General features: G+C 39.8%; 1 protein-coding gene across 1 annotated transcript; it reads left to right on the top strand.

Moving 5' to 3' along the window:
* The first annotated feature begins 1,504 nt into the window (after positions 1-1,504).
* LOC115792068 (complement factor B-like) lies at positions 1,505-18,722 on the top strand. The gene is made up of 18 exons (XM_030746442.1): positions 1,505-1,639; positions 3,291-3,497; positions 3,573-3,758; positions 4,401-4,577; positions 4,838-4,924; positions 9,039-9,178; positions 9,932-10,070; positions 10,176-10,304; positions 10,747-10,842; positions 12,576-12,710; positions 13,824-13,930; positions 14,044-14,173; positions 14,331-14,469; positions 14,562-14,635; positions 17,347-17,450; positions 17,573-17,702; positions 17,811-17,860; positions 18,397-18,722. The coding sequence occupies exons 1-18, from the start codon at positions 1,582-1,584 to the stop codon at positions 18,565-18,567; spliced, it is 2,259 nt and encodes a 752-aa protein (XP_030602302.1). The 5' UTR covers positions 1,505-1,581; the 3' UTR covers positions 18,568-18,722.
* Positions 18,723-19,691: the final 969 nt, after the last annotated feature.

Below are 19,691 nucleotides of genomic sequence, written 5' to 3'. Positions count from 1 at the left end.
AATTTTTGCCCATCTTTACTTCTGAGAAACTGTTTTTATAGCCAATCATGTTATTTACCTGTTGTAATTTAACCTAATTAGGTGCAACATGTTCCTACAGCTGTTTCTTTTTAGTACCACTTACTTTTCTAGTTTTTGTTGCACCTGTCCCAACTTTTTGAGGCGTGTTGCAGCCATCAAATTCAAAATGACAATATTATTCTTAAAATGGTACATTTTCTTAGTTTAAACATTTGACATGTTATCTATGTTCTATTGTGAATAAAATGTGGGTTGATGAGATTTGCAAAAAATGCATTCTGTCTTTGTTTTGTTTTGTTTTTTTATGTAAAAGTAATTATTCTGTTAGTTTATTTGGCCTGTAAATTTGCAAAACAAACAATAAATTAAAGTAAAATAAACAATTTTTTTAAAAAAAAGTATCTGTCTGTTTTGTACAAAACAAGCTCAAAGTCAGATGGAACCAGAGGTACAACAAAGTTTTTAATCAATAACTTGATCAATGTGTTACTAAGCAGGCCTGGTACTTTTGGGAAAGTTTTGCAACAGTGTGACAGCGTACACATTACGGGCAATCCTGAATCAAACAAACTTACTTAAGGTCAGGAGACACAACACAAACCAAAAATTAACGCACAGCCTACATTTGTACTTTTTCATTTAGTAAATAAGAATGCTGTTATCTACAAAACTATAAACTAAATAAAAAGAGCACAGGTCAAAAAGTTCAGGGTTAAATTTATGACTGTGTTGTTTCCCCTCTCATTTTAACTAAACTGTAGGCATAGATGATTAATGACTGGGAACTGAGAAGATCAGTTACCAAAACACCGAACATGAATTTCTTTCCATTTCTTGCTTCAGCTGCTATGTGTTTGTTGTTTAATACTGCACCAAATGTCTTCAGCACTCTTTTGCTACATGCACAGTGAAGTTTGGCATTGTTTTGATGACATAAGCAGAGTCTTCCCTGAAGAAGATATCATTTGGATTGTAAAGCTACACTGACACAAGTGTGTGTGTCTTTAATGGAGGACCAGCTGAAGGGTCAAAGATTGCAGCTATTCAGTATCAGTTTTTGGCTTCGTGCCGTATGTACTCTTCATTTGTTAAACTAGTTTTTCACAGAGTGACAAAGCACTCTCCATCTTTTTTTCTGAAAGATACAGACACTTTTTATAGCAAATATTTATTACTAATTAATCAGGTAGGTAGATGCTCTAGAATATTTATTTATTGATTTATTTATTTTTGAGTATCAAACCAAAAGACCATTTGTTCTTGCTGACATCATCATGTATTAAAAACAAAGCAAAACTTACAGATAATCACTGCAGATCATGTTCCAGCTTTCTGAGGAAACAGTTGTAATATAGTAATTCATAAAAATGCAATTATGGGATTTGTTTTAGTGTTTTCCGTGACACACATGTATTGATCTTCTTTTCCTGGCCATAAAGTTAATAAGTACCAGGATGGTCTTTGCCCACTCCCTCGCTCTAAACATCACTGTGCATTCTGAAATAAATCAACAACTCCTACACTTTCATTTTTAAACTGTTCTCCAGTTTAAGCATCAAAATGGGATTTTCTATCCACTGCGGTTGGCTTGCTGCACTTTCATGTACTCTTTGGATGGGTAAGATGCATTTAGTTTTAATTTTATTTATTGTTTTTATTATATACAATTTTAAATTTCCAATAATGTTGTATGTCTTGTATTTAAGTTTACACACTGCATCAAACTGGGTTTTCATGACAAAGATAAGAAAATTGATCAATGTTCAAACATTTTAAAATGTTTATTAAATAATAATAAAGATAACTGGATATTTTACAAAAATTAGGTGTAGATAATCCTTCTAATCATCAGTTTTTGTGCAGATTTTCCTGCCTGCTTGCTGTTCTTAGAGTGAAATAATTTTTTGTTCTCATTATGAGGTCATTGTATTGTGTCAGGTATTGTGTCAAAATAAATAAATAAATACAACTGACAGGAGAATTTGAGTAAAAGGAGGGTTACACTCTTAAAGATGTAGACAAAATAAATTTACTAAGCAAAAATTAAAAACAAAGAAAACAACTTTTCTGTCTGTTTTTTCCAATACTCTTTTAAAATAACATAAATCCACTTAGAGCTTATCCCTTTCTGTTAAGCACTCTTATGAAATAATAACCAAAACCTGAATTGATAAATAAAATTGTCCACCCTTTAATTAAAGTTCTACCTCAGTAGTAATGTTTCAGCTTGTCAGTTCTTTTTATCCTTGCTTATGGAAGCAACTTTATGCAGGTTCCTCAATGGAAATATTTGGTTCAGTTCAGTCAAAAGTATTTGTCAGTCATCCGCGTGGTGTTAGTTTAGTTAGTTTAAGAATGTCTGTAAGTCAGCTGCACAGTTTTAGTTCAGTTCGGGCCTCCTATTTGATATCTGCTTAAGCTCATCTGTTATCCAAGTGGAGAACTGTGCGCTTCCAAATCCATGGGACAAATCCTTCACTCCTCCACACACCACTGCAGCGACCATCGTTGTGCCTCCTGTTCACAGTGGCTCTGCAGGCATCCTCTCTCAGAAACCGACATAGTCATAAAACCAACCTGCATATTTTACAATTTGATTGTCAGTTAATGTAGAATTTTCTTACTATGCAGTTAGCAATGAGCAATATCTCAGTCTCATATTCTCTTATCAATCTTACATGTTATTCAAGCCTTCACAAAACTTTAACATGTTTATCCTGTTATTGGCTAGTAGAGTAACCAGAATTTATCTGAAACAATAAAATTTCACATTCAAATCCTCTACGCAGTATTTCCTACAGTGTTGTGTTTTCATCTACAAACACAAACAAAGAGGAGTAAAAAAAAAAACTTACCGGAGAAAATCCCGACCAAACACATCAAATTCAGCTCCTCCGAATTCCTCTCACACAAATAACAAAATTCTAAACATGTTGATTTAGCCACATCGTCTCATTTATTTCGCTCGTCCTCCTTCGAGGAATTGCATTTTTTAAAAACATCATTTTTAAATCCCATCGCCTTCTTTGTTAAACTCATGGGGGTCACATTTATATACATTTTTCCTGCTTTATTCCTTATCATATTTTATGCCTTTTCTATTTCTGGTCTGTTCTTCATGTGAATAAGATCATACATAGATTCATAATATAAAATTAATAATACTTGAAATACAAACATTATTTCACAAAGTAAAACATGGAATAAGCTTCTTGCGATGAGAAGATTTTAACATTTTAACTTCTGGGTACTGTGGACTTGTTTTTAAGGAATTGGGGTACGATGTGATTGCACAGAGGAGAATTTGCATATTCAAAGAGGGAATTACACACTAAGCGATAACCTGGAGACTGGCAGCATTTTGGTCTACCACTGTCCCGAGGACTACTATCCATACCCTGAAAGGACTCGTTTGTGTCAACATGATGGCAGCTGGAGACCACGACCCAGAAAATTTCGACCTCAGAAATGCAGGCGTGAGTGGCAACAATGTTTCTCGCTTGCTTCACACTGCTTGGTAACAACATAGTAACCAGGGTTTTGTTTCACAGTGGTTGAATGCCCAGACCCCAATGTGCTGGAGTACGGAAATGTCTCGCCCCCTCAGGAAAGGTACTTTGTGGACAATGAGACCACATATGAGTGCTACTCTGGTTACAAAATGCGAGGCTCAGCCAGACGTGTGTGCTTAAAAAATGGGAAGTGGAGCGGCTCGACCCCAATCTGCAGCCATGACTGTAAGTCCCATACAGTGATCTAGTTTGATCTAGATTTCATCCTGGTATTTTTAAAAACAATATTATTACACATTTTTAGACAGGAAATATTATTTTGGGGGAGCTGTTATACTTCACAGATTAGGAATTTGATTATCCTTTTTTTTATCCTGGTAAAAGTCTCGCTGAGATTAAAATCTCTTTTTCAATAGAGACCTGGCCAAAAGAGCAGTGAAAAGTACAGCAAATACAACAAACAACAATGTAACAAGTAAAGAAACAAACAAACACAACTGATATTCAGTATACAAGTGAACACAAACATGCAAATATATACAATAACAGATTATTACAAGAGCGATGTTAAAGGCAGTCACACTGAGCTCTTAAACTTACATGAAAACTCACAACATGAAGAATATATAAATTATGTTTTGGGGGTTTTATTGTTGTTTCTTTTTGTAACCCTATTGTGCTCTTTCTCTTGAGTAGGTACTTTATTTGAAATTCAGACCTTCCATTTGTAAAGAATATTTAAATATTGTATTTGTATACTACTTAAGGACCCATCACGTTTGTCTTCTCTTTTTTCAGATATGAGACACAGAATCTTTTGAGGCAATTTTATGAATTATCCTTTGCGTTTTTTATTTCTTACCAAAGCTGGGGATCATTGTGCTGATCCTGGTATCCCACCTGGTGCCTCAAGAGATGGAAACATATTTGGAATTGATGACACAGTGAGATACATCTGCAATAGCAACCTGTTTTTGGTGGGCTCCAAAGAAAGAGTGTGCCAGGAGAACGGCCAGTGGACTGGTGAAGAGCCTCAGTGCTACTGTAAGAACGATACCTGCACATGCTGTTAACACTCTGTCATCTTCTTAGCCAATCTCTGTTCTTGCATTTTAACCCATATATAAAGCCTCAGTGGTGGGACACCAGTGATGGAACATGTCCTGCGGTGACTTACTGGCTGTTTAAGCACACAGATGCACACTGAGCGACTCACGTGTCCAGTGACAAGGACATGATCCCTCACCAGCTTCCCACCTATAAATGCTATCTATAGTATTATATTGCAGATTTACTTCTTGCAGACAAACACACCTTTGACACGCCGCTGGAGATTTCAAAGGCATTTGGCAGTTCAATTAAAGAGACCCTAACCACTTTAGAGTCCACTGGTAAGTTCTAACTCAATCTGATTATCACTTATTGGTCAACTCACTGGACACTATATTAGGTACACCTTGCTAGTACTGGGATGGATGTCCTTTTGCACTCAGAGCTTCCTTAATTTTTCATGGCACAGATTCAGCAAAGTGCTTGAAACATTCCTCAGAGAATTTGGTCCATATTAACATGATAGCGTCACACAGTTACTGCACTTTTGTTGGCTGCACCTCTCCACCACATTCCAAAGGTGCTCTATTGGATTGAGACTGTGGAGGCATTATGAGTACAGTGAACTCATTGTCATGCTCACAAAACCAGTTTGACATGATGTGAGCTTTGTGACCTGGTGTGTTATCCTGCTGGAAGCTGCCATCAGAAGATGGGTACACTAGTTTACCCATCTCCAAATGGGAAAAAGACTTTCCACTGTCTTTAGATCCTGATTATTGGACTCAGATTTGTAAAAATACATTTTCAATGACAAAAAATAGCAATTTACAACTCATTCAATACAAAATTTTACATAGAACCTATATCACACAGAACATGCTGAATAAAATGGACTTCTCAGAGTCTGAGATTTGTACTCAGTGTACTCAAAACACTACAGACACTTATTTTCATGCACTGTGGCTCTGCTCACCGGTCCAGAACTTCTGCCTTGAAGTCACACAAAAACTTTCCTCTATCTTGGGCTGCAGAATCCCATTATCTCCTCATTTGTGCTTGCTAGGGTAAATAACTTCAACCAATCTTCCAACCAAGCAAGCTAAAGTTACACTCACAGCTTTAGTCATTGCAAAGAAAACAATACTTGCTAACTGGAAAGATAAACAATCGCTTAATATTAACCACTGGTTAAATCTCCTGATTGAGCACACATCAATGGAAAGAGTATCTGCCTCACTAAAAAACAGAATGAAACATTTTATTGAAACATGGTCTCCATTCATTAACTCTAGAATCCTGATTTTTGCCTGTCAGTGAATACCATAATGTACATTGCTAAGTATATTATTATTATTATTATTATTAATAAAGTGTATGGTTGACATTATCACTACTGGCATTTTTGATAACCTTTGTGTGTTTTGAGTTATTAACTTTTCTAATCTGTGTTGCAGCTACAGGATCAGGAGCATTTTGTTGTTTTCTTTCCCCCCTGTTTGCAGACAGAAACTGATCACTCAAGGGGTCCCAGCATGAATGAATTGGGCTTTCTATTCTTTAGGATTCATGGGGGATTCATGTTCCGATGGGGGCTGTATGGTCGACCCGTTCTGCCTGGGGGGGTATGGGCGATTGGGTGGTGGGGTTCTGGGCGCTGTGGGGCCCTGTTTGGGCCTGGACCTCTGGGGGGTCCGGGCCAGGGCTGTCGGAGTGCCCTGGCTGGCCCTGGGGTGGGGGGCGGTCTGCACTCTGGGTGCCCTCTCTCGCCCCTGGCTCCCCTTGGGGGGCGGGGGTGCTCCCCCCTGGCCTGGGGTGCCGATCGGGGGTGGGGCGGTTGGGCCTGTTGGGTGGACTCAGGGCTGTGCTGCCCGGGCTTGGTGGCGTGGGGTGTTGATGGATGGGGAGACCTTTCCTGGGGTTGAGAGAGGGTTGAGGGGGTTGTCTGTGGTGTCTTTGAGTGAGGCCTGGCCATGTACATAGCAGATGTGACTCCTCCCCATGGCCCCATGGCCCCCTGTTGATTCTTTTAAAAAGCAGCTTAAGGCACTTTCATTCATTTCATTCATTTAGTTAAATGTTTTACTTTGTCTTATCAGCTACTGTTATTTATTTTACTTGCACATTGTAAAGCACTTTGTGATTTTATCTGTGAAAGGTGCTATATAAATAAAGTTTTACTTATTTACTTACTTACTTACTTACTCTCCTCGGTTGCTCCGCCTCCTGACGGTCTCTAGCTTCCTTCTCGCCCTTGATCAGTTCTTAAAACTGCCTTGCCCTTCACGCTCTCAGCCCTGTCCCCTCGCTGTGATTTCTGCCTCTCTGGGGATCCTTGGGTGGGTCCTCTGGGCTTGCCCCATTTTTGTATCTGTGGGCGGGGTGGGGGTGATGTGGGTTTTGGGGACAGTGCGGCTCGAGGATGGGTTGGGGTTGATAGGTCTTGCTGGCTGGGCTATGTGGCTCCTCCTCTTTCTCTCCCCTGCCCCACAATCTCTCTGTTTATCTGCTTCCCTCCCCCTCACCACGTGTGCCCGTGCGGTGCAGGCTTGTCCTCTGCCCTGCGGGCCTGGTGCCCTGCCCCTGTGCCTGGCTCTCTGGGGCGGGGTGGGTGCCCTTCACTCTGTCAGGGGGTGGCGGGGGCAGTGGGTGTGGAGGGCTTGGGTGGTTGTCCTGTGGGCTGGGTTGTCCTGTGCTGCTGGGGCTGGGCCTGGGCGCCCGGGTTGTCCTGGCTGTTGTGCCTCCTGGGCCTTGGGTCTGCTCACTGTCCCTTGGCTCGTGTGGTGCTTTGGGCTCCTTTTCTGGGTGCCCATTCTGCCTGGGTGGGACCAGGTTGTGCTCTTGGCCTCTGTTGGCTTTGTAGAGGGCCTCAGACACTGATGTAGACCTTCCTGCATGGTTCTGCCCTGGCATGGGGGTTTCCACTGCTTCTTGGTCTTTAATGCAGGTTGCTGACACTTGGTTTCTTGTTGCCATCCTGTGCTCTGATGTTTGGACTCACCACACTGACTGATTTGGTTTCTGATACTCTCTTTGTCCTTGTTTAGGGGTCTGGATGCTGGTCAAAAAAAAAGAAGAAGATGGGTACACTGTGGTCATAAAAGGAATGGGCATAGGAACACTGTGGCATTTAAAAGATGCACAGTCATTACTAAGGGTCCCAAATCTGTTAAAAGCTCACCACCAGCAGCCTGAACCATTAATACAAAGCAGGATGAATTCATGTTGTTTACGTCAGACCCTACCACTCAAATGTTGCAGCAGAATTTAAGACTCATCAGACCAGGTGATGTTTTTCCAATCTTCTGTTGTCCAATTGTTGCATCTGTGTGAACTGCAGCCTCAGTTTTCTGTTCTTAGTTAACAGGAGTGGCACACAGTGTGGTCGTCTGCTGCTGTAGCCCATCTGCTTCAAGGTTTGGACACATTGTGTGTTCAGAGGTGCCTACTTTGGCTGTAATGAATGGCTGTCCAAGTTACTGTTGCCTTCCTGTCAGCTTGAAGCAGTCTGACCATTCTCCTCTGATCTCAACAAGGCATTTTTACCCTGCTGCTCACTGGATAATTTCTCAATTTTTGACCAGAGATGGTTGTGCAAGAAAATCCCAGTAGATCAGCAGTTTCTGAAATACTTGAACCATGTCTAATGACTAAATGCACTGAGTTGCTGCCATGTAATTGGCTGATTTAGATATTTGTGTTAACGAGCAGTTGAAGAGGTACTTAACAAAGTTACCAGAGAGTTTTGCTGGTTAGGCATATTTACATAACAAAAAACCCGCTATCCCCCTCAGCCCTCTCTGTGATTTGTGAAGCTGGATCTGGTGTACCAAGGCTGCTGATGAAACTTCCATCACTATCAGCAAACTGTTTGCCTGGGAGCTGGCAGCTGGGCTCCACAATGCCCCCACCCTCTCGTCTCCGTCTGCGTCCCCTCCTGACCCTGACCCTACCCACCATACTGCTATCCCGGCTTTATATGTGCAATATGCTTTTTGCTGAGGTGTTTTTTGGAACCTCGTAAGGTGTTCTTTATGAACACAGTATGAGATGATTTTTTGAACCTAACTATCCCAATGTATCTCTTTCTGTCTCTCTGCTAAAGGTAGCGCCGTTGAGAAACGGTTGCATGACCTCAGACATCTGTCCCCCCCCCCTGTCTGTGTTATGTTTTTGTCTTGGATGGATGTTCTGTTAACTGCAATTTCCCCATTTGTGGGACTAATAAAGGCATTCTTGATTCTTGATTCTTGATTCTTGAACCCAAAACAAATTGTGATGATGACTGATTGTGTAATGAGAGAATCAATGTTAATATAATAATGTGTGCTTCTTTTTAGTTAACTCCATTTAAACCAACTCCTCCATATAATGCAATAATACAACTGCTGTCTGTATAATAATCTATCAAGAGTGACAGTGCTTTGACTTTATGCAGTATCTTTTGTTGTTCAGATGACATACAGGGGGAGAGAAGAATCAGGATTTCAAAAAATGGGACACTAAACATTTACATTGGTGTGGATATTTCTGGGAGCATCAAGGAGACAGATGTCAATAAATCCAGAGATGCTATCGTAAAACTTATTACAAAGGTGAGAAACAAACACAGACACGCAGAGTTTATAATATAGTTTATATAGTTCATAGTGGTAATCTGCCACAGTACTCTTTCCGTGCTACAAGTCCTGAACTTCCAAACCGTCAGCAATATTGTACTTGGACTAGAGTTATACTAGGATTGCAAATTGTGGGCTCAGTTTAGAGGTCTGAGGGTGTCCATGAGGTGAAGCTACAGACAGCTGTTGATGGATGCTGGCAATATATATGCTGAGTTGTTAAAACATGTTAGAAATATATTAGTTGGAACATTTAATCAGTTACTTGATAAAATGATTGGCTAGAGTTTAATTAGTTATTATTGCTGCCATCTAGACAGTGAAAGGTTTAGCTGTGTATTTAAATATGTGTACGCATATGTGAAGCTTTTTACACTGACACACTTTAAGCAGCACATCTGCCATCATGTGCACATAACATACACACTAAATCTCGTCCACTCTTCCTGCCAGCACAGCAGCCCATTAGAAGTAAATTTCATTATGTATTACAATTCATAATCGTGACTGATGCTTCTTGGCATGAGTCCTTTGGCTTGTTGTCAATGCTCAGTACAGGATGCACTTTCTTCTGATTTATGAATCAATTACTAAACAAAATAACAACCATAAGCAGTCTGAAATGTAAGGAGGTGTTGCATTAAGTTTACATGTGTTCACTACATTGTGTCAAAAGTTCATGTGAGATCATCCACTTTGTATGTAACTGATTTCTTTATGTACCAACAGATTTCATCCTTTAGCGTGACTCCAAACTATGAAATCATCTTCTTCTCCTCTGAGCTCTATGAAATTGTCAACATCATTGACTTTTTGGATGAAAAACCACCAGATGTCAAATCTAAATTAGAAGAATTTGTAGTTGGTGGTGAGTAAAGCACAGAGACACTGTTATTGTACTTTTTTACTACTCAGTTTGTTCCTAATAATAAGATAAGTAATGTGTGTTTTGTGTGCTTGTTTGTGCTCAAAGACAGAAACACTGGAACAAATCTGAACATTGTCTTCGAGAAGTTCTGGGAGAAAATGTCTTTCATAAAGCAACAAACTGGAGTGGAGGGTTTTAAGGAGCATCGTCATGCCATCATTGTTTTTACAGATGGTATTTCCAGCCTTTTGATACCCATAAGGATTAAGTCATCATCAACAATAAGAAGTAGCCCAACGTCTCAATTAATGCTATCACAATATGTGATTTTTGGCTTTTATAATACCTTAAAATATGTGATGTTTGACTTTGGAAAGATGTTCTCACAAGTTTCATCAGTCACAGAAAAAAATTCATAATTGGTTACATATTACTAATGATGAATTTGACCTCATGGGGTTAATGGAGTTGTTTGAGCAGTGAAGATGACAATTTCGCTCACTGCAGGAAGATTATGAATGTAATTATTCAGGCTGGCTCTAGATTTGACTTGAAATTTGGGAGATCATGCTTCTTTACGTTTCTGCTAGGAGTTCCATAAGAAAATAGCCATCACATTCTTTTTAGGTTTTGTCAGTGACTTACATCATGCTAACACACTGTTTTCCCACTGCAGGTGGATTTAACATGGGCGGTTCACCAGCACCCACTGTGGCAAAAATTAAAAACATGGTGTACATGAACGAGGTTGGAGCCAGAGAAGACTATCTTGGTGAGTTTTCTGTCTGATTTGTGAACTTTTTTATTTTTAAATGCACTTTCATTATTCAACCTCGATCCTTCCTAATAGACATGTTTTATTGATATACAATTCCAGTTAAAAGTTTGGACACACCTTTTCATTCAATGTTTTTATTTTATTTCTTTTTCCACATTCTAATTTAATACTGAAGTCATCCAGACTTTGAGGAAACACACAAGGAATCATGCAGTAAACTTAAAAGAGTTAAACAAAGCAAATAATGTTTCAGATTTTAGATTCTTCAAAGTCGGCACCTTTTGCTTTGATTACAGCTTTTTACACTCAGCTTCATGGGGTAATCACACAAATGGTTTTCCAGCAGTATTGAATGAGTTCCCAGAGGTGCTGAGCACTTGTTGACTGCTTTGCCTTCACTCTGCAATCCAACTTATCTCAATGGGGTTTAGATCATATGATTGTGGAGGCCAGGTCATGTGACGCAACACTCCATCACCCTCTTTCTTGGTCAAATAGCCCTTACACTGCCTGGAGGTGTGTCTGGGGTTGAAAAACAAATGATGGTCCCACTAAGCACAAGCCAGACAGGATGGCATGTGGCTGCAGAATGCTGTGGTAGCCATGCTGGTTAAGTGTGCCTTGGATTTGGGATAAATCACCATCAGTGTCACCAGCAAAGCTCCCCCATACATCACACTTCCTCCTCCATACTTCACGGTGGGAACTACACATGCAGGAACCATCCACTCACTCTTTCTGCATCTTCCAAAAACATGGTGTTTGGAACCAAAAATCTCAAATTTGGACTCATCAGACCAAAGGACAGATTTCCTCTGGTCTAATGTCCATTCCTTGTGTTCCTTGGCCCAAGCCATTCTCTTCCTCTTGTTGTTCTTCCTTATAAGTGGCTTCTTTACAGCAATTCCACCATAAAGTCCAGATTTAGACAGTCTTCTATGAGCAGTTGATGTTGAGATGTGTGTGCTGCTTGAACTCTGTGAAGCATTTAGGTGGGCTCTTATCTGGGGTGCTGTTAACTTGCGGTTTCTGTGGCTGGTAACTGATGAACTTATCCTGTGCAGCAGAGGGAACTCTTGGTCTTCCTTTAATGGGGCGGTCCCGATGAGAGCCATCATTTGATGGTCTTTGTGACTGCACTTGAGGAGACTTTCAAAGTTCTTAAAATTTTTCAGATTGACTGACCTTCATTTCTTAGAGTAATGATGGACTGTCCTTTTTTCTTTTCTTAGCTGAGTATTTCTTGCCATAATATGGATTAGAACATTACTCAAATAGGACTATTGACTATATACCAACTCTACCCCTTAACAACACAACTGATGGTCTCAAACACATTAGGAGGGCAATACATTTATTAAATTAACTCTTGACAGGCACGGCTGTTAACTGAAAGCCATTCCAGGTCACTACCTCATGAAGCTGACTGAGAAAATGCCAAGATGGTGCCTAATTGAATAATCTAAAATATAAAACATATTCTGGTTTGTTTAACACTTTTTTGTGTACCAAATAATTCCATATATATTTCTTCATAGTTTGGATGACTTTAGTATTAATCTACAATGCAGACATTTTTAGAATAATCAATAATCACAGAATTAGAAGCTGTGTCCAAACTTTTGACGGCTACTGTACAATAGTGCCTTGTTGCAGGCTTTAATGCATGTGCCCTTTAACATATCAAAGAAAGAAAAGTGGTCATGTTGTGTTTCATTCTGTTACAGACATTTATATCTTTGGCATTGGGGATGAAATCTTTGATCATGAACTAATGCCCCTCACGGCAGGAACTGGAGAGCACCATTATTTCAGATTGAAGGACTTAGAAAATCTACAAGAGACTTTTGATGAAATGATCGGTATGTTGTGTTTGAAATGAACCATGAAGGCCTGTCTGTTTGTAAATTCAGCTATGAGTGGATTTATGTGTTTGCATTCAGCCTGACATTCTTCATCCAGCACTAATAAACACAAGGGAGACAAATGATCGTAACCAGAGACCTGCATGGTTCTCTCGTTTCCTAAAGTACCTGAGATCAGAACGATTACTCTTTATCTAGCCTGACACCACTGATGTAACAGTGATAGAAATATGATCATGTATCCCACTGGACCTGTGTAATGTAGTTTAATGTAATGTAATGGGTTCAAGATACTGAAATCCAAATTTAATGTAGCCTAATGTTTAATGTTTGATGCTGAGTCTTTGCTGTACAGATACAATAAGGGTCCTACTACGAACTACTAGAACTGAGTTACAAAAAATAAGTTTTTTAATCCAACAAGAACAAAATTAGAAATCATAAAAACAAAGATCTTACTGTAAAGCTACATGCTCACTGAGTCATTAGGTAGGCACATGTTATTTTGCCCTTTCTGACTGTAACATGCATCGTATTTTACAAAATAGACGTTATGTTGTATTCAACAGCACTTTAAAATGACTCATCAGGAAAGTGTTTACTGAGGAAGCCAAGCAAGGTTATTGTAATTAACTCAAACTAATCTAAAAACTGAAACTGGGTGTGACCAAAGTAAAAATTAGACTTTTGAAAAATAAAAATCAAAACCATGCAAAATGTCTTTGTGAACTTGGAATACTAACTAAAAATAAAACAATCATAGAGGAAATATTCTTGGTTTTCAAATATCAATTTGTGATTTATAACTCATTAGTCGACGAGCGCGAGGCTTAGTGCACAGATCTTAAATCTTCGTACCACAGATTTAATGTTTCAGTCATTTTGACCTCAAATGAGTGGCAGAGCCCATAAAATCAGCAGGAAAGTGTTTACAGAGATCAAGGCTGCAGCTATCGTCATCTGATAGCTTTCCAACAGGATGTAGGTTTAAGGCACTTCCCAATTAACTTTATTTTTCTGACCTAGAAACTGTATACATGTATTATACTGTCTATGTGAACAAGATTGGATTAGCTATTTTTAATTATTACGTACTTATTTTTCATACAGATGAAGCTGAGGTCGAAGGTCTCTGTGGACTTCACAAAGAGTATCAGGAACCCAGCGATGCCCTCATGAGGAAAATGCACCCATGGATGGCGCTGGTTCATGCCAAGGTGAGAGTTTCAGTTTCATTTAACTCAGCAGAGAAATGTGTTTGAACATACAAATCTCAGTCTTTGCATGTTTAATCTAAAGTATATTATATGTTTTTTATTTCAAATTTAAGGTTAAAGGCTACCCAGAGAAATGCATGGGTTCTCTTGTGGCCCCTGAGTTTGTCTTGACTGCTGCTCACTGTGTATATGGATTGTTACCTGCGGAAGTGACCATTGAAATTAATGACGGGCGAGGCAAAAGTAATCAAAATGTTTGTCCAGACATTATAGCCTATTTAATATTTACTATAGATAAATATGCTGATGTCAACTCACTACTGAACTAGTTTGCCTGTACTTCTAATCTCTTGTAATCGCATTAATATTAATACACATGATTTCTTTCTTTTTTTTTCAGTTAAAAAAGCAAAAGCTCTAATTCTTCACCCAAACTACAATGTTACTGCTAAAAATCACATAGGCATTACAGAGTTTTATGACTATGATGTGGCTCTCATTGAACTGGAGGAATATGTTCAAATCTCCACTGATGTGAGGTAAGACATCATGCTGTGATAATGTACCACAGTCCTGTTCAGGGATTTGTTGATAAAACACGCCTTAAAGCCCCATGAACTGTTTTTTTCAGACCCATTTGCATACCTTGCACCTTGCAGACCAGTGCTGCTCTACATTTGGTGGATCAAACATGCGAGTCACAAGGTGTGATATAACTCTACCTACATGCTATATCATTCCATCACACAACAGACTATAATTTTATAGAGCTGGGTGATGTTGCCTAAACAGACCGTAGGCTGTGTTAAACTTTCCTGCGCACAGCTTTCTGACCATGGTCTGAAAGCTGTGAGCAGATTTCCTCTGCTCCAGGGTCGAGTACCTCGGGGTTAACGCCCTTGCTTCTGGCAGTGGAAGCCACAGACAAGACACCACTGTCTGTTGGAGCAGCAGGCATTATATTATAGTTGCACAACACCGTACAAACTGTGCCTTCATCATTTTCTCTGGTCTCACTCAGGCAGTAGCGAAGGAGTCTCAGTGCCACTAAAGAGAAAAAGGCAGTTCACTGTGTGATGGAGCACTTATTAAGGCGGTGCAGAAATCATCTTGAAAGGCCCTATCAGATCAGATGAAGGACCAGCTTGTATCATGGGATGAGCCTACATCATTTGAGGCTTTGGTTTCTCTAGCCCTCAAGATAGACTGATAATCGGCCTAGGAGTGGTGAGAGTGTTAAACGCCACCAGGAGGCCATGGCAACCTCACCCGTTCCTGTGTCAGCTATTCCATGCTGGTGGGTGGAACCCCTCCTTCAGCGTCTCCCTGGCTGCTGTTTCCAGCCATGATTTGTCATGGGCAGGTGACATTTCCCCTATGCGTATTGGTCGATTCTGGGGCTGAACAAATTTTTTTAGATACATAGTTTGCTAACCAGTCAAACATTTCCATGCACCTGCTAACCTCACCCATCTCCGCCAGGGCTCTCAATGGTCACATTTTTGCCACAATCACGCATCAGACAGTGCTGGTATATTTGGTTATTTCTGGTAATCATAGGGAAGTGCTGACCTTTTTGGTCTTCTCTGCAGACACCCCTGTCCTCTTAGGATACCCCTGGCTGGGCCAAAAAACAGGTTGAAGGTTAGAGTTTGTTTTGCCACTCATGATGCTTACGCTCCGCTGTTACCCCTGTCAATGCCCACTCTCCTCTTCACGCTGAGGTGACCCCTGACCTAAATGGAGTTCCCTGGGACTATCGTGACCTCCGGGAGGTTTTTAGCAAAGAAAGGGCCCTCTCTCTCCCACCTCATCGGCCCTACGATTGTGCCATTGACCTCCTTCCCGGTGCAACACTGCCCATGAATTGATTATCTTTCCTGGCCAGAGTGGGACAGATTATATAAACGAGTCAGCTTGTGACATGGGCAGGGGAACGGCTTCAACCAATTTGGTGAAATAATCCTGTATGATAAGCACGTATATGTTGTGACAATCTGTCTCATTTAATGGGCCCATAATGTCCAGGGCAATGCGCTCCGTTGGGGCTCCAACACGAACAGTGCCCATTGCTGCTTGTGGTGTTTAATGAGGCCTGGCCTTGGATGCACAGCGGGTACACCAGAGGGAGACGTCCTCCCTCATCTGGTACCAGAAGTACCGTATTTTCCAGACTATAAGTCGCACTTTTTTTCATAGTTTGGCCGGGGGTGTGACGTATACTCCTGAGCGACTTATATGTGAAATTATTAGCACATTAACCAAAATACTCCAGCCACTTGACATCTCCGTGAACCGGAGCGTTAAGGCAGTCTTGCGTAACCTGTGGGAGCAGTGGATGATGGATGGAAAGCACAGCTTCATGGCAACTGGGAGACTGCGCCACCCAACTTTCCTGTAAGTCATTGGATATATCAACAAAACATGGGCTTCAGTGACAACCGAAACCAACCTGTCGGGATTCAGAAAGGCCGGAATAATTGGAGCTGCAACTGACGATGAGTCTGACGAAAGCAACGCAGAAGAGGAAGCGGCGCTTCGTCTGCCTACGGAGTGTGCGGAGTTGTTTAGAAGTGACACAGAGGATGAAGAATTCAATGAATTGATGGTTTGGTGAACTTGTTAGTATGTTCTTTATGCTATGGTTATCTGAATAACTGTTAATGTTACGTTAACATACCAAACACGTACTCAGTTCGTTGTGCATCATGTAGCTGAATGTGTTACGTTAGCATAACGTAGGTGTAACCGTGTTCGGCCTGTTCTTTAATCCATTATTATTTTAAATTATTTTAAATTGCCTTTCAAGATGGAATGTCTTCTCTGGGTCTCGGATTCTATCAAATACCCCCCCCCAAAAAATGCAACTTATAGTCCAGTGCGACTTATATATGTTTTTTCTTCTTTATTATTCATTTTTTGGCTGGTGCGACTTATACTCCAGAGTGACTTATAGTCCGAAAAATACGGTATTGGGTCTGCAGCCAAGCCACAATGTGTTCTACTCCAAAATGTCCATCAACCTATCCTTCATGCATCTGCTTCATGATATTACGCTGGAAGACACGAGACAGCACAATCTGGGAGTAGAAGTGGGTGTCATCAAGGCAGTAATACCACCTAATCAGTATTCTATCTTGGAAGTAGAGTCGTTTCCACTGGCTTCAGTATGTTTTTGTGGCTTTGCTGTGCCCTCCTGCAGAAACTTTGCCTTATGTGAATAAAAATTTGTTAATAACTGCTTTATTAATAATAAATATAATAATATTATATTTATTATTATTTTATTTATTATAATAAATAATAATAATTGGACAAATATTTTAATTTGTTAATAACTATTGCCCTCGCGACTGCAAGGGCAATATAGGCTGCAGAGAGGCTTGACTGTATTTTTGTGTGTCTATCATCTATAGAGAAACTTCTGTTAAAGAATCATCTTGAACGACTCAATTTCCTGAGAAACAAGGGGAGGACTCTGAAAGACATAAAAGATGTTCATGCCAAGCTTGGAGATAATGTAAGTTTTATATTGGTGAGCTGTGTTGCACACCTGTATGTATGTACCTGTGTTCTTTATTCTTTACCCAAAACCTAAAACTCAGTTTGAGCTTCAGTTCTTCTTCCAACTCTTCAATGCAGAGATACGAATGCATCAGACAAGCAGTAGGTGTAGGTGGCATAACACAGGAAACACTGATGGAAGCTGTGACAGATAACTTCATATGCACCGGTGGTCAGGAACCTTTCAGAGATCACATTTCGTGTCCGGGTATGTTTCATCTTTAATATAAAATTTTGTACTCCAACACAGCAACAGTGGTGCAGATGAGCGACTGAGGCTATTTTTTTGTATATATTTCTGTGTTTCTTGGTACAGGTGACTCTGGAGGTGCTGTGTTTAAAAACTTTCAACATCGCACAATACAGGTAAGCTGCAACATATCAGGTGCAATTAAAGAAACATTTTAAATTTTAAATTTGGCTGTTATCTCCTGCCATAAACTGCTCCCAGTGCTCTTTGCTTGCATAGATCCCTGAATGTCCAGTTTTGAACACAGGTATCAAAACAGCAACCGTTCAACTTGAATGAAGGCAAATCTAGCAAGTAGAGTGGGTAGTGAGCAAAGATTTCGTTGGTGTGAGTTGCCACATGTTGGTGAGCTGACAGGATTTGCAATACACAACCCTATGATTGTTGGGGAGAAAACACAAACAGTAAAACGATTAGCAGTGTACAACTGCTTCAACCTGGATAGGAGGGGAAATGACTGAAATCTGAATCAGGTACTTTGCTTTTATTTTTTAGAGATGAAGGAAAAGAACTTGTTGATCGTACAGCAGCAGTAGATCACAACTGTCAGCTTTTGGAAAATATCCATTACAATAAATATGTTAATGTAATTCTTGTTAAATGTGTTAAATAACCAAGCGTTCTTATTTTTTTTTATTTTTTTTTTTTACAGGTTGCATTGGTCAGCTGGGGAACCGAAAAGGTGTGCCACAGTCATCCTGCAACATCGACATGGACATCCAGAGATTTCCACATTAATCTTTTCAGAGTTGTCCCTTTTCTCAAATCTGTACTTGCAAAGAAAGACCAGGACTATGCACCACTTGAGTTTCTGGAAAATTAAATACTCCAATACTGTTTTGGATTTTCTCTTGACGCCTGTTTTCAAAATGCACACATCAGTGATGTGAGCAGTGCCATTTATGCTTTAACTCGTCCGCACATAGAATTATTCAGAATTCAGCATTTTCTGAAATAAAAGCAACAAATCAACTTCAAGCGGTGTTGTTTTGCTGTGTTTTTAACAGAAGCCCATTCAAACACACCCTAGATCAACTGCAAGCATAAAAGAAAATAATGAAACAAACATTCCTCTTCATTATAATATGTAGTGATAATAACAAATAAAATTACTCATACTCTAATAGAAACCCTAGCCATATCCTCTCTTTCTTGAACAGAGTGTTTTGCAGTAGTTAGTTATTCTCAAGTTACTTTTCGTTGGATGCACATAGTTCATAACTCTCCAAAACAAACCAACAAACAGACTTTAGCTCCCGTAAATGTCAAAAACTCACGTCAAAATTCATGAACAAGTGACAGCATGCAGAAAGGTCGATAAGAGGATCTTCACTCATACAGAAGGTGGGGATGGCTCTATGGCCACCAGGGGAGGGGCTGGGATAAATGAGGGGTGGGAACTGTTGTCTAATGAGACTGGGGATGGACAAGACACGGTTTTGATTTTCTTTTTTTTCTATTTAAATATTGACTGTTCCTCCAGTTGAAAGTAGCTCCACTGAAAAGTGCAGACGTGTGTTATGTGAATAACTGTGATGCTCCAGAAGACAATAATACAACATCCCAGATACAAACCTTACACGTGTTCCACCAAACTGGCAGACAGTTCATTTTTGCATTTCAGTTATGATTTCAGAAACACTTAAATTCCTGTATGAAAATCAAAAATTATGAGAAAACATTATGTACAAAATAGATTTATTACAATCTTTTCACTTAGGCCTCCGTGCTGTATTTTAGTGTTATGACTGATGTTTATATAGAAAGACCCCCATGCAGTCACACTACTGCAGATATTATTGAATTTATTCTGCAAAGCTTGTAAACCACTTCACACACACAATACAGTCAAAAATTATTTGAATTACACATGTAGTCAGTATAAAATACAGTGTTGGTGACCACATGATCTTTGGGATGTTATGTAAACAGTTTGAAATCATAATG

This window comes from Archocentrus centrarchus, chromosome 14 (genome assembly GCF_007364275.1).
Source record: "Archocentrus centrarchus isolate MPI-CPG fArcCen1 chromosome 14, fArcCen1, whole genome shotgun sequence".
NCBI lineage: Eukaryota > Metazoa > Chordata > Actinopteri > Cichliformes > Cichlidae > Archocentrus > Archocentrus centrarchus.
The sequence above is the reverse complement of the archived record's forward strand: the minus strand, read 5'-3'. Positions and strand labels throughout refer to the sequence as shown.

Coding starts and splice junctions, on each gene's coding strand:
- LOC115792068 (XM_030746442.1), top strand. CDS start 1,582: ATGGGATTTTCTATCCACTGCGGTTGGCTTGCTGCACTTTCATGTACT. Junction 4,925..9,038: donor AACCACTTTAGAGTCCACTG/GTAAGTTCTAAC, acceptor TTTGTTGTTCAG/ATGACATACAGGGGGAGAGA. Junction 17,703..17,810: donor AGATCACATTTCGTGTCCGG/GTATGTTTCATC, acceptor TTCTTGGTACAG/GTGACTCTGGAGGTGCTGTG.